The sequence below is a fragment of the Lutra lutra genome, chromosome 13, assembly GCF_902655055.1.
Source record: "Lutra lutra chromosome 13, mLutLut1.2, whole genome shotgun sequence".
Lineage (NCBI taxonomy): Eukaryota > Metazoa > Chordata > Mammalia > Carnivora > Mustelidae > Lutra > Lutra lutra.
In genome coordinates, this window is record NC_062290.1 from 85,364,455 (window position 1) to 85,380,496 (window position 16,042).

Genomic DNA, 16,042 nt, shown 5'->3' on the forward strand with positions numbered 1-16,042 from the left:
ACCTCATCTTGAACCCTGAAGACTTTTATGGCTTTTCCTTCAGTAGGCCCTCCCCTTAAAGCACATTAAAGACCACATTGTTCAAAAGGGTCATGGTAGGTTTCATACCCCATTTTAATACAATGTAAATGGTAACTGAACTTCCAAGTGTTGTCAGTAATATTTGTATCTCTCTGGAAAATGTCCATTAAAGCAAAAGAACTCTTGGTTTAAGTATTAATGAAGAATGTAATGTAATGTATCACAGAGGCAAAGAAATGGTATCAAGGAGGTACTGTGATGATTAAGTTAGATTTTAATACATCATTTTCCCCAGAAAAGGGGTATCCGTGAGAGATGGGTTAAAAATATCCAGATGATCCTGTTAAGTGTCTACATATTCTCTCAAGCCTCAAAACTGTCCAGGAGACTATGTCACCTCAACTCAAGAAGCATAAAATAAATTAAACTTGGGACTCATTTCAACTGCAGGTCTTTCTCCCTGCCCACCCCCCACCCCTGCCCTTATACCATTAGCATGTCTGCAAGTCACAGTATGGACCCCAAGTTGGTTTATGCATTTATTCCTGAAAGATTTCAAATGGTGAGAATGATATTAGAGGCTCTTTCTGATTCCATTTTCCACAGCTGTTACCATCAGTTGTCACCAATACTTTGGGGGTTTAGTGGGAGAGAGGCAGCAATGACTCCATTACTCTTTCCAAAGCCATAAAGAATTTGCATCATAAAAGCACCTACTGAACAACTGCCTTAGTCCTCTGGAAAAGGATACAGTACAAAAAGGAATGTTATAGGTGGGTTTGGGAAAGAAGAATTCAAAACCTGAAAAACTAGACTGGAGTAAAATTACAACAAACTTGGTAGTGCTTTTAAAATCATAATTTCATTGGTGGAACTGCTCACTTTCCCAAACTCAGGTATCTCGGTTCAACACCCACATAGAATATGCATTAAGATGTGGCATGACATCACGAGTTAAATGCATTTTAAAATAAACTCTATGATTTTTGTAGATTTCTTGGCTATGAGTCTGGTTTAAATGATTTCAAAATAACCACTAAGAGCATCTGTTTAGTTCAGATGAAGTTTCAAGAGCCAATACCAGCTGTTGGGGGAGGGATTTCACACAAGTGTTACTCAAATCCTAACCAATTTTTGTTTTTTTTCATTACCTGAATGATGTTTCCAACCCCAGTAGGGTAAAGCAAACGTTAGAATTTGAAAAAGAAAGAAGAAAGGAAAAGGAGGGAAAAAGAAAGGAAGAGAAAGAGAAAGAAAGAAAAAGATTACTCAATGCATTGATGCATGTGACTAAGACCAAAATGATCACCCTCTCCAATTCAATACAGTATTAGCATGAGGACAAAAGGCGTTTAAAAATCAATTTGGAGTTATTTCTAGTGGGGACTGCATGATCCCAGCAAGTTGAGGAACGAGAATATTCCCAACATTAAAAGGGCACTCTTTTAAGTATTTTCTCCTTTAAGAGCAATCTGATTTTCACAAGGAATTCATTTGGTGGCATTGTTTTGGTTTTAGGTGTCTGTCCTGCCAGGCAGGGGCCATGCACAAGGGCTGCATCTATCTTGAAGTGTGCACAATGGCCTCTCTTGCGGCTCCCTTTCTGTTATTGATCCTTACAGATGCTCCAAGGCCCTTCCCCCACCTTTCTCCAAATCCCAACCCCCATTCTGAAAGATAGCTTAAGAAATAAGACTTCCTGCCTAGCGACTGGCAGGGCTGAAAGACCAGATTGTATGACTCCGCAGATCAGGCCTGCCACAGTGAAAGCTTGAATAGAGTTAACCCTCTGTGAACTAAAACAAAACATTTGTATGCCCAGCTGTGACAAAGGTTAATTTAAATGGACAAGGGCCCGATATCTAAAACCAGGCAACACTTTTTTTACAGTAGCATTTTCACTCAACTCTTTTGTAAGTAGTCTGCTTTTGCTTTTTAAGCTTCCAAAGGTCTTCAGCTGGGATAATTCATTTTGCTTTACTAGAATTATATACAGAAGATTCGGTTGAAAATTTTAAAATTCACTTCCTTGTTTTACAAGAGTTCTTGTTTTAGTACCATAATTTATTTTCTGTCATTGAACAGCTAGGAAAAATCAAAGTTTCAATACTTAATTAAATAAGAAGTGAGGGAGAACTTTCTCTTCAAATCTTTTTTCTTTCAGAACTTGTGGACCATACAGCACTAAGAGATTCAAGCTGGTTGGAAAAATATCCAAATCCTCCAGGGCTATCCCTTCCTAACTTATGCAACCACTGCTCTGGTATCTCTGCCTGCCCTTAAACTCCTATTTTAATGGGTCCAGAGCAAATCTTACTTCTTAAACGACTCATTTTTGGAAAAGCTAGTATATCCAGAATACAATCAATTTTTGTGTATTTTGGGAGAAGAACAGGAAGCTGTTCAAAACTTAAAATAACAGGAATTGCATGTAACCAATAATTTCTACAAACATTTTTGTTCCCACTAATAGACAGTTAAAACCAATGGGGTTTTAATTCTGGCATATATGGTGCTGGGAGAGAATATACAGGAAGTATTACTATGAAGAATAATGTTGTTTGAGAGAACACCGGTCCCCCTTCCCTGGGTGTGTGTGTCCTCAGAGTGAGAAGGAAACCGCAAAGCTGCCTGTGGCAGATGTTAGCCACGCCGCGCGGGGCTAGGAAGCTTTCCTAGGACTAGCTATTTATTAGTTAATGTCCTAGAAATTTACTAACTTCCTTAAATCTGAAATTCTTCTGGCTATATAGCTCAACAGAGCTTTTCTACAAGAAACAAAACTTTTGGCAAAGTCTTAGACTCTATATTTTATAAACACAGCAAACAAATACAAGAAATCTTTAATGCTAAGATTCATCTTCTAGCTGTTTCTTTAACTGTGTATCTGGCCCAAATAATAAAGTTGTGGGGCACTAGGGTTTCCTCATACAAGTAGGAGCTTATCTCTGAATATACAAATTGCAATACCAACTAGTTGCTATTAAGGAAACACACACACACACACACACACACACACACGAATCTACCCATTTTAAAAACAACCTACTTAAAAAGAAATTAGCAATGGCTTAATCTTATACCCCAAACCGTAAAATATCTAAATTCCCCCAAAGGAAATGAAGCTGCCTTATCAACGGCCTCATGACCCCAATACTATCTATAATTACAGTACTAAATAAGGTTTTCACAGATGGTGAACTGGATTAAGGAATTTAACATATAAACAAATTCTGTCAAGAGGTAAACAGAACAATTTTTTTAAAATGTAAACTTTACCTAAGGACTGTGATGTAAAATTAAGCTTAAAATTTTTTTCAAATCACTATAAAACTTACATCCAGTTTTTTTTCTTTTTTTGCGTACTCTTTCTCTTACAATCATCAACCACAATAATCAATTTACTATATCTCTCCCCCACTTTTCTTTCAATCCAAAACATTTTCATGCTTACATGAAAACTTGTTGGCTGAATTCTGTTAAGACACAAAAACGGAGTGAACTGCCTCCCTCCTCCCTCAAGGCTACTATTTGTTCTGGGCCTTCAAAGGAAATTTCTAAACCTCAGATTTGGGCCCAGACTTAAACAGTCAGTTCCTTTACCTTCCCATGTCTCCATTTCATGCTTCTGGGAGTCTGTTGAGAAGTTCTATCGCAGCCATGAAGAAACAGAGATTACGGGACAAGTCCAGCTTGATGACTACCCTTCCGACACTTGGCCAATTTCTCTCTTAGCTGGGACTACAACAGTCATCCTCACAGGTCAGTTTACAAGCCAGTCATGTGATTAGAAAGTTCAGGCGCTAAGGTCACAATGTGTATGGAGTTCGTTTATTACCAAAGGTTATCTAAGTGGAGCTGATAGAATTATTTTCTTTTTTTAACAATACTGCCTAGAATATCTCTCTGAAAAGTACTGTGGGAACATGTAACAGGAAATACTCGTCTGGTCTTCTTTAAATTGAGATCCTAAAATTAAAAGGGAGCATTTTAGAAGACTTGATCTTCATCTAATTAGTTCTAATACATGGAGCTTTTTCCCTTTTTTCTTTCAAGAGCTATTCTATACTCTATTTTCCTATATTCTGGATTAGAAAATTTAGAGTAGAAATATTTGGCACAAGGAAAAGACAAAGCAAAAACTCCATGTTATGCATGTATTTGGTGGGGGGTGGGGGGGGGAGGGTAAGACTGGGATTCCCTGCTTTTTGTCATTATAATAAACAATGACAAGGCAAATTCTTCTGAGAAAATTAAAACGTGAAGCTGAGTTATTTTGCAGAATATACAATTTTGGTCCTTAATTTCCATGCTCTGGTTATACACACTAGTTTGAAAGAACGTAGAGAAAGAAAACTACGTCTGCAAAATCTTCTAGAAAGCATGATGGTTAGAAATATCCCCTGCCCCCAGCCAAAAGCTTAACTCTTTAAGCTACCTGCTTCATTCCCTTAGAACTCCTAAGATCTTAAGCAATCTCGTGCTATGCCTCCTTGCTGGGGAACCATACCAGTAACACAGCAGAGTATGTATGCTTATTAATGCTCAAACTCTGCCACAGAACTGCAGAGGCTGGCAAATCTGAGCCATATGCTAATGAATATGATGTCAAACAGCAGCTATCCATTCAGACAGCAGAACACTAATTACAGGGCGAATTCCTCAGAGAAGGTGGTATGACCTAAGGACCTACTGATTTCAGGGATAAATTCTTTTTAACTGTGCAAAATGTTTCACTCTATGAAATCTCCCTTTCTCCCTAGCCTTGGGAATAACTTAAGGCCAAGCACATTCTATAACAGTGTTCCAGGAAAGGAGACCCTTCTTGGGGTGGGAGAGGAATCTGTCCCTCGGCACCCACACAAACTGAATGGCAAATATTGCTACCACAGTTATGAGAGGGCTTTTCCAACTAGTAGAGACCATTAGGGTCATCTTACAAAGTAGGACCTAAAGAGAAAGTAACCAATGATTTAGAGGAGAAAAGGCTATGCTTTGTTACCTAAAAATATATGTTCTGCCACTGCCACCACATACCTCACCACAACACAAATACATCAGTCAGTTTTCAAGCTCCTCTGAGAGATTAACATTTTCTTCACAGTCTCTGTGGAACTAAGTGCAGTTCTTACAATTTTAGTAAAGTGACTATAGAAAGAATGAGGGGGAAAATCTGAACAAAGGGAAGGTCTACCAGCAAAAAGCTATTCAACGGGGAACACTCATTCAAAGAGCAGCTCTCTGCCTCCCTGAAGGACATAGGTATATCTAAAACTCAGTATCTGCCTGCATATAATAGAGTACATGTAGTAAGCATCTTTGCTTTATTGTGCCAACTTTTGGAGGAAAGATGAAAGGGGAAGCTATTCGTCCAGCTCCCAGATCAAGACAAAAGCAATGCCCTTGATTTTTAAGGGCAGCTCTCTCTCTTTTTTTTAGTATTTTATTTATTTAAGAGACAGAGAGAGGGCACACCTGAGAGAGCACAAGCAGTGAAGAAGGAGAAGCAGGCTGCCCATCAAGCAGGGAGCCTGATGTGGGGCTCAGTGCCAAGACTCTGGGATTGTGACCTGAGCCAAAGGTAGCCGCTTAACCGACTGAGCCACCCAGGTGCCCCTTAGGCTGGGTTTGAGTAATAATCTTTTAAAATTTTTTTTTTAAGATTTTTATTTATTTATTGACAGAGAGAGATCACAAGTAGACGGAGAGGCAGGCAGAGAGAGAGAGAGAGGGAAGCAGGCTCCCCGCTGAGCAGAGAGCCCGATGCGGGACTCGATCCCAGGACCCTGAGATCATGACCTGAGCCGAAGGCAGCGGCTTAACCCACTGAGCCACCCAGGCGCCCATGAGTAATAATCTTTGATACACCCATAAGCCTGGGAACAAATCTTTAACATAGCTTAAGAAGATGGGTAAATCTTAATCTTTGGATACAGAGTCATAAACTTCAGCATCCTCAGTCCCACAGGTTTTTAAAAAATTCCTTTATAGGTTCTATTGGGAGTAGAGGAAAGAGAACATGAACATACATCTCATTTGCCAAGTGAATCCAAAAGACAAACTATAAATCTTAACCTGGGGTCCCAGTAAGATTGTTAAAAACAACTACATAGAAGAAAAAGAATTTTATTTTATTTTTAATTTTTATTTTATTATTTTAAAAAGATTTTATTTATTTATTTGACAGAGATCACAAGTAGGCAGAGAGGCAGACGGCGGGGAGGTCGGGGTAGGAGGCTCCCCGCGGAGCAGAGAGCCCAATGCGGGGCTTGATCCCAGAACCCTGGGATCATGACCTGAGCCAAAGGCAGCCACTCAACTGAGTGAAACACCTAGGCATCCCAAGAAAAATAATTTTAAAAAGATTAAAAGCATTTCTAGAATTTATGAATGGGAAGGAGAGAAAAGAAAATAAGAAACCAGCAACATTTTTACTTCCTAATACTAACGTTGTAATGTAGAAAAAAGTAGATGAACAAAATTCTACATCTAACCATTTACATTCTGCATATCTAACAGAATTCAAAAATTGAGTCTGAATTATGACAGAACCTTAGTGAATCTTGCAAGAGACTGGTTCCACTTTCATTTTATAGATGGGGAAACTGCAGCCCAATGAAAGGAAAAGGCAGGAGCCATAAGAGCAACAATGAAGGGGTGCCTGGGTGGCTCAGTGGGTTAAGCCGCTGCCTTCGGCTCAGGTCATGATCTCAGGGTCCTGGGATCGAGTCCTGCATCGGGCTCTTTGCTCAGCAGGGAGCCTGCTTCCCTCTCTCCCTCTTTGCCTGCCTCTTTGTCTACTTGTGATCTCTCTCTCTGTCAAATAAATAAATAAATAAAATCTTTAAAAAAAAAAAAAGAGCAACAATGAAGGAAATATCCTAGTCCCTTATTTTTTTCCATTATACCACATATCTTGAACAGGGAAAAAAAAAAAAACCTCTTCTCAGATGTTATTATTCAACATTATTTCCCATCTGTTTATTATTCAAATGGCAGCTTTCAAAGAACACTGAAGATTCTGAAGCTGAAGGGAGGTGTCAAGATGTAACATGCTTGGTTTTTCAGTGTAAGACAAAAGAGAGCCATTCTAACAGCCGCCCGATCACTGGAATCGGTTCAGACTTAATTTTAAGAAGTTTCACCGAAAGTGTGATGCAAAGTGAAAACCATGTGACCACTATGACGGAGGAGGCCTGGTTAGAAAATCTCTATCCATCTCAGAAAATAAGAAATATTCAGAGAATATTTTAAATTCCTTTTTTAGCCTTGCAAACAACAAAAAACGAGAGTCCAAGGTCTCAGTTTCTCATCTGTCAGATCTTTGATACAGATATCCCCTATGGCAAGGGAAAGAGCTGAATTCAACTGAACAGGAATAAGGAAACATAGCCAGATGAAATCCATACTATCTAGGACTAACAAGCAAACCTCTTGAGTGCAGAACAAGAACAAGAACAATAAAGAACATACTTAGATATGATTTCCAGTTTTGCCTTTTATCATGGAGTTGGAGAAGGGAATTCACAGTTCAGGAAACAAGAAACAAACAAACAAAGAAACAAAAAACTCAGAGTTGGAAACTAAAAATATTTCAGAAATTGGGGTTTTCATCCAATTCTACATTAGTTGAGAGTCTACTAGAAGCTAGGCATTATGCTGTCTGAGACAACTGAAATTAGTATTATGTGATCCTAGCCCTAAAGGTGCTCACCATTTGTTGACTTCTCCAGCTTCACTTTCTACCACTCCACACTAGCCCACTTATGGTTAAGCATAACTAAACAGATAACTGACTATTGGATGTTATGAGTGGTATAACAGAAGTACATATACAGTGGTATAACAGAAGGTACCAAGTGTTAAGGAAACACAGAAGAATGCATAATTCATCAGATTGGAGATACAGAGAGGGCCTTACATTGGAGCTGAACCTTGTAGTTCTGCAAGTAGACAGGTAGCAAAGGTATTTCAGGACTTTAAGGGAGGAGTAGAACTGGGAAGATCTCAAAAGATTTTTTAATACTTTTTAGTACCTATGCAATAAAGTCATGAATGATATCTGCATGCAGAAAAGTAACATGACTACCTTAAGGAAGAAATGACTACAGGATGTGATTTAAAAATCACCTTATACAACAACCAAATGCAATGTATATAGCTTATTTGGGTCCTGATTTGCACAAATAAAGTGTAGAAATATATTTTTGAGACAATCAAGGCAATTTAAATATGGGTAGGGCATTTAATTAGATCAGTTTCCCAATCACAGACTGATCAGGTTCCCAACCACAGACTGAAGAACTGGGAAAGAGGAAGCCCTCCCTCCATATAAAAAAAAAATTTCCATGGGGTGCCTGGGTGGCTGTTAGTTAAGTATCTGCCTTTGGCTCACGTCATGATCCCAGGGTCCTGGGATTGAGCCCCACATCGGGTTCCTTGCTCAGTGGGGAGCCTGCTTTTCCTTCTCCTTCTGCCATTCTCCCAGCTTGCGCTCTTTGGTTCTATCTCCCTGTCAAATAAGTAAATAAAATCTTTAATAAAAAATAATTCTCCAGTCAAGATTTTGTATGTAAAATTGGAAAGTATCACAATCAAGAACAGATTATAGTATGAATAAATCAGTCCCTTCTGAATAAAAAGAAAAATAACCAGATATACAGTTCAAACAAACAAAATATATACAAACAAAAATGTAGTCAACTATTATGTCTCCTGAGAGGTCTGAAAAGGCTGAAAAAGTCATCCCATATACCACACCTGCCTGTTTATCTTCTTCACAATTAAGACCTAGGCTAGCCCAGAGGGTAATGGAAATAAACACTGTAGCTCTGTACAGAATAGCTCAAACTGTTATTAAGCCGCATGTACAAATGAAGTTTTTTTTTAAAAAAAGAGAGAGTTAAGTAGTAAAAACAAGACTTAGGGGCAGGTCAAATGGACAGATAACTTTCTCGTGGTGCTTCTGAAAAGGAAAACCACTTGAAGCCCAGTAGTTTCTGGACAGACTCTAGTTTCAACCCTGACTTCTCAAATGGTTTCATTTTCTATCCATCCATCTGCCTAACCCAGAGGGGGAAAAAGTCAGATAACACAAGAGATTTCTGTCAATAAGTAATTAAGTTCTACGTAAGAGAGGAAACTGGGCAAAGGCCTGTAAGGCACGCGACCACTACTACCATCACCCTGCACCACCAAAAACTGTGGCATAAGCTCATCTAGAGAATAAAGGTCCATACTCCCCACACCCTTTACAATCCAGCCCCTGCTGATCTCTCTGGCTTCATCTATCACCACTCCCTGTAAGTGCACAGCACTCCAGCCATACTGACCCACTTGGAGTGCAAGCATGCTACTATTCCATCTGCCTGGAGTAACTCTTCTTACTACTTCCTTATTGCTTCCACTACTACTTACTCATCTTTCTGGAATCAATTTAAATCTGCTGCTCTGTGAGGCATTCTAAGACTCTATCCTCTCAGCCCCAAATGAGACAAAGTCAAATCACACCCTTCTTGTTTCCACCTGGATCCCGAAAATACACCATGACAATACAAATCACTTAGTATTTTTATTTACAGTTCCATATTCATTATTAAATGTCTGAATATAACACACACACACACACACCCCCCCCCGCCAAAGAGTCAAGCCTTGGTAATACCAGGGTCCAGCCTTGGGTTTAGAAGATTGCAGGCATTATGTTAAAGCAATTGGAAGGCTCTCGGTGTATGTGTTGTGTGGGTGGATGGATAGTGTGCAGTTCCTTTATTAAACTTAATCATGTGTTAATACTCTACTTCATTTCCACATTTTCTAACACCTTACTTCATAGGAGGATTTTTTCCCCTGGATGAGCTCTACTTCAGATCCCTTTATGTGTCAGGCCCTTTGTTTTCTATGAATCGTAAGCCTACGTAACACTGAATCTTCCAATAAATAAAGGTCCAGCACTGGTTGTATAAGATTTCTAGCCAGTATGTCCTATTTGCGGAGTTCCTATATTAGTGTGGAGTCATATGTTGCTGGTGATCTTTTGCTTAACATGTATAACTTGTTAGATTCCAAGCTATATGAAGGCCGAGACTGTGCCCCTTATTCTTGTTCACCATTATGTTCCCAGTGTGCTCCCAGTACCTGACATAAAACTGGTGCTTAATGAGTATTTGTTGACTAAAGGAAGGAAGAAAGAAAATAGTTACACTTCAGAGAGCAGGAATATGGAAGAAGAAAAGAAAATGTCAAGAGTACAAATATTCACAAAAAGGATTACACGAGGCCACTCCTGCAAAGCCAAAACCAGTTCACCTAGCCTCAATTCCAATTCCAGTGAATCCTACCCATAAACACAGTTCTCTGATTGAGGGACTGGGTGTAATAAATCTGAAAACCAACAGGACCGGTTGTAAACCAGCCAAGTGGCAATCCTACCTGCAACCAAACCCCGTCCTTCCTACTCTACTAGAGATTGAACCTGACTCTCTAAGAATAGGCACAACAAGAGAGAAGGCAATAGGGGTTTACTAATCTTGCTCTAGGGTAGAATGTGGCTTCTGACAGCAAAGAGACTGATTTTTATCAAACAAAATATAACATACATAATCCTAATCTGAGTCAACTACACATAGCAACTGAGCCCTATCCTGGGTCCTGGAGTCATGGATAGCTCCCCTGAGCCTTACATCTTGGTATCTAGCTGCCTCCTGGGCATCTCCACCTAGAGATCATAATTACGTCAGACATGTCCAGACACATCCTCTCTTTAAAACCTGCTCTTCTTTCCGAGCTCCCTGTTTCAGTGAACGGCCTTAATTCCCAAGCCAAAAGGACTCTTTCCTTGACTCCTTTTCCCCACTTTGACCTCACCCACATTCAACCTGCCATCGTTCTTCTTTCCTATCCCCTCAGAAAGCTGCCAAAACAGTCATTCTCTAACCAAAGATGGACAATTTGAGTATCCTTAAAAAAAAGTTACAATTAGCAGAAGCACAAATGTTTAAATCCAAAATTATTAATAATTCTAAAAAAATTAATGTGCCACCATTGAAAGATGTTAGGGAACCAACACAGCGTTTTGAAAATTTTTACATAAAGGGAAAGAATCATGCCTTCCCTAGGTGAAATATACCACAGGGTAATAAACAGCTATGGAAAAATTTCTCTCCATAGAAGCATTCCAGAAAATAAATGAACAAAAAATACTGGAATTAGTATATTACTATGAGATAATGGATCCTAGATACTGACTACAAACAGCTAAAATAACAAGAGAAAAAGGCAGTAAGAACTCAATACCCCCATGAGACAGTAGTCTTGCCAAAAAAGTTGAATCTGAAGATGGTCATGCCTCTAGATCCAACTACTAAGATAAAAAAACTACTACAGAGAAACATATTCATCTATGACACGAAGATGCAATTAGCAAAATCTGGGCTGTGATAAACTCAACAAGACAAATTACTCAATCTCTCAAATTAAATTAGAAGAAAAAAAGATGGAGGAGAAATCTGTAGGTAAAAAAATCTTTTAGAGATGGGGCGTCTGGATGGCTCCGTGGGTTAAGCCTCCACCTTCAGCTCAGGTCATGATCCCAGAGTCCTGGGATCGAGTCCTGCACTGGGCTCTCTGCTCAGCGGGGAGCCTGCTTCCTCCTCTCTCCTTCTGCCTACCTTTCTGCCTACTTGTGATCTCTCTGTCAAATAAATAAATAATAAAATCCCTAAAAAAAATCTTTTAGAGATATATACTGGAATCTTAATGGATGAAATAATATCATACCTAAGATTTGCTTCAAAATAATATAGAAGGGGAGAAAGTGAGTGGATGTATGGATGAGACAGAATTAGACACTAGATGGATGACAGCTATTGACGATGGGAACATGGTTCATTATATTACTTTACGTATTTCTATGTATGTATAAAATCTAATAATATAAAGTAAAATAAGAAAATCTTCCTGAACCCATATATTTATTTTCATCTCCACTGTACTATTCTTGGTCACCATTATCCCTCATCTGGCTTATTTCAAGAGCTTCATTATAGGTTTGTCTTATTAGTTCCTATTTTTTTCTACATGTCTTTTCTCCATCCCTGTCTCATCATACCCTCCTCCCCACTGCCCCCCACCTCCGAACATCCATTCTCTACTCTGGCTGCTTTCTAAAACTCAAATAAAACCCTGACATTCCCACTTCAAATCTGTCACTGCTTTCAGAATAAAACACCTTCCCAAGCTTATGAGAGTCTTCGTGATCAAGTCCCTCATCAACCTCTCCATTCTCTCTTAGTATATTCCCAACGTTCTCAACAAATAGCGTTATTGCGGTTTCCTCAATGTACCTTTGCATGCACTGTTCCTTCTGCCTGGCTAGTTTCATGAATCATTTAATTCTCAGCTAATTCAGACATTACAATCATCAATTCTTCCCTACCCTAATGGTTCTAATCCTATTAATTTTTACAATTTCATCTTTTTGTATGCCTGCCTATCCATGGATCTATGAGTATTACAAGAACAGAAACAAGATTTGATTAATCTCTGTATTCCTGGTACCTATCATAGAGACTAGCACAAAATGCATGCTTGATTCACTTTTGATGAAATGTGGTGGGAAAAAAGCCTAGGCTTCCAAGAAATCCACAATTCTACAGAAACAGCTAATTAAAATTAAAAGCAGCCTGAAACTACATGCTTTGGAGTTAGACAAAGTCAAACACCAGGTACACAACTTGCACAGGTTTGGTAAATTTCACCAGGGCACCGTCAATTCTCAGTTTCCACACCTATTAAAGGGGAACAGTGACTCCACAGGGTTACTGATTAAGAAGAATAAGTTCACAGATCAAAGAAACTAAAACTATCTTTAACAACACAACACGATGCTCACGTATCACAGAGGATTTAGCAAACTCCAGGAACCATGAGTTTTTTACCCTCACTCTCCCACTGGAAGCCTGTCTAATTCCAAAGGCCTTGGGCATCCTTCCTATCAGTAGGGTCAAACTACCACTGCTTGGCATGTTGAAGAAAGGGGCAATTGCTTCCCTGATACTTTTCTACTACTTGCTGCAGCTCTGTGTACATTCACTCATCTTCCTCTTTGACAAATGCTGAATTATGATCCAGGGCTTTTGGAACTCAGAATTTTGCCAAGTTGACCTTTAAACATGTTGAATAAAAGGAACAGATATGGGATATATACTCCAGCACAAGGGACAAATCTTCTATGCTGCACCAGAACATCTTGAAGCTGGAGCTAAACTCCCATTCTCTCATGTGAAGGACTACTGTTTAACAGGAAAACAGAACAGGCAAGCAAATTCTAGGGTTAAATCTGGATTCAAATTTTGGGTCCTGCTTTTACTAGCTTTGTGACTTTAGGTAAATTGCCTAAGTTCGGTCTCAATTTCCTCATCAATAAAATGAGTTAACAGAACCTCTTCCATAGAGTCTCTGAGAACTAAAAGAGATAATGTTGGGGCACGTGGCTGGCTCAGTCAGTGGAGCGAGCAACTCTGACTCAGGGTTGTTAAGTTCGAGCCCCATGTTGAGTGGGGAGATTACTTACAAAAAAAAAAAATCTTTAAAAGAGATAATGTTATGAAAATGTTTAACACAATGCTTGCCATACAGTAAATTCTCAGTACACTTATAGTTAATATAATTTATGACAATATTTCTTATCATAAAGTAACATATATTCAGTAGGGAAGAAACCCCCAAAACAGGGGTACCTGGCTGGCTCAGTTGGTAGAGCATGAGACTCTTGATCTCAGAGTTAGGAGGTTTTTTTTTTTTTTTTTTTAATTTATTTATTTGACAGAGAGAAATCACAAGTAGGCAGAGAGGCAGGCAGAGAGAGAGGAGGAAGCAGGCTCCCTGCTGAGCAGAAAGCCTGATGCGGGGCTCGAACCCAGGACCTGGGATCATGACCTGAGCCGAAGGCAGCGGCTTAACCCACTGAGCCACCCAGGCGCCCCTCAGAGTTAGGAGTTTAAGTCCCATGTTGGGCATAGAGCTTACTTAAAAAACCAAACCAAACCAAACTAGAAAACAAGAAAATATAAAGGGAAAAAAAAAACCACTCTGAATCTCACTACCTAGACAGACCCACAAGAAGTATTAGTTACATTTTGGTATATTTCTGATATCTTTTTTTTTTCCTGTGTGTACATATAATACTTGAAGATCATTATTTTATGTACTTTGTCAAGTACTGGGCTTTAGGCAGCGAAGGATAGTCAGTGATTCCTGAGAGGGGAACTCAGAGAAAAAGTCCTATGAATGCCCCACCTACCAGCCTTCAGAGTTTCCAGGATGGAACACAGGAAGGGAGAGCCCAGGTATAGCCCAACAAATCCCCCCAAGTTGAGGATTTACAGCTGACAGTCTAAAAGGCCAGAGGAGCTGGAGTTAATGGGGCAGAGGGCTCGAAGAGAGAGGGCTGCAGATACTGTGATCAGTCACATCTGCAGAGGGCTCTCTTGAGCCTGCAACTGAGGACAAGTCAGCGCTTGTGTGTGAGGAAAGGACGCAAGGTTACGAAAAGAACCACCCAGAAGGAGTGGAGGAAATGATTTTGGGGGCTCATACAGAGCCAGGAATGGTTCTTGTTCTCACCAGCCAGAGTAGAAAACTTTCAAGATGAGACAATGTGTTTCCTGAAGATGCTGGTTAGTATTCCTATATCCCTGACACCTGGCCTTCAGGTAGTCTAAGACTAGCTACTTGTCTGTCATTTTTCAATCCATAAAAGTTTCAATCTAAGACAAGTGGTAATGGCTGGTTTGTGGAATGAGAGGTGGATAAAATCAGCAGAGGCCAGAGAGGCAAGTCCAACAGGTTCAGAGAGTAATTCCTAAAAATAAACTTTGCCTCAGGCTCATCTTGACATAGACAAAATCTACCACTAAAAGCACAAGTCCCCTTTGTAAATTAGCCTAGCACAAAAATGACCGTGAAGATAACAACATCCTCATCCCTCTTCAATGACCTGGGCAGTACATTGAAATTCTTCCCTTTTTTGCTTGGATGCTTCTCAAACCTCTACAACTCTGCCCAGAACAGACCTTCCTATTCACCGTATTTTCTTTGCAAGAGACACTCAAATTCATTAAGGCTATCATTTTGAGCTTATTCCTGGAAAACAGCTCTTTGTAGTCTTACTTGCCCTTTTGGTCCTAATGGTGTAATTATGGATTCAAAGTCTGGTATTGCCTTTTAATGGTGTTTACTCAGTCACGGAGAAGTTCACTTTTCACACAAATAAGAAACTTGGATTCACTGAACATCTATTTTCAGATCAAGTTAATACAAAATTGGAGAACTCAGATCTTTTATCATGTAACACAGAATTCTCAGATAAATGTAGCATTAAAAAAACTGCTAAACTTGCAGGCTGAGATGCTGTACTGAATGCAATGCCATTTTAATGATCTCATTAAAAAAGAGAAATTAAACCAAACAAATGGCTAAGATGCTTTTTACAGTAAATGCTTCACTACAAGACTCACAGTGATTTGCAAATTAACACTCAGCAAAATGATACTGACAGGACAGATCTCTGAGAGGGAGTCGGGGCAGGTATATAGTTGGCGTTCTGGAGTGGGAGCCAGGTACAGAGAACAGGAGGTAAATCTTGGTCTATTTAAAAAACCATCCACTCCTTTAAAATTCTAAATTTATGTATTTGGTGAATTCTAGAGCCCAGACACTGGAAAATATAAGTTTCCAGGGTAGCTTGGTTCCCAAGTCTATAATCCCAAAGCAATCACCACCAAAAGGGCGTATTACTTAGTTTTTATTACTTTCTGAATTAAAAATTCACCCTTTTTCCTTTGGCTAAAAAATATGTCAACAGTTCTTGAAACAGGAATTTCATGAGCTATAAAAAGAGTGGAGGAAATACTAATCATACACATATACAAATTGAACTGGAAAAACATTACAAGAAAAAAACGGAGAATATATATATATATATATATTTATATTGAGGGGAGGGTAAGTCTTTCTAAGC

General features: G+C 39.2%; 1 protein-coding gene across 3 annotated transcripts in view; it reads right to left on the minus strand.

The window, feature by feature from the left end:
• NR6A1 (nuclear receptor subfamily 6 group A member 1) overlaps positions 1-16,042 on the minus strand; it is a 231,390-nt gene that overhangs the window by 63,502 nt on the left and 151,846 nt on the right. The window contains exon 1 of one of the 3 annotated variants that reach the window (XM_047698702.1): positions 3,625-3,750. The exons of the other annotated variants lie outside the window; for them this stretch is intronic. Within the exon in view, the coding sequence (XP_047554658.1) occupies positions 3,625-3,640 (16 nt within the window). The 5' untranslated portion in view covers positions 3,641-3,750. Of the gene's footprint in view, positions 1-3,624; positions 3,751-16,042 lie in introns of those variants that run through there. 3 annotated transcript variants of the gene reach the window in all.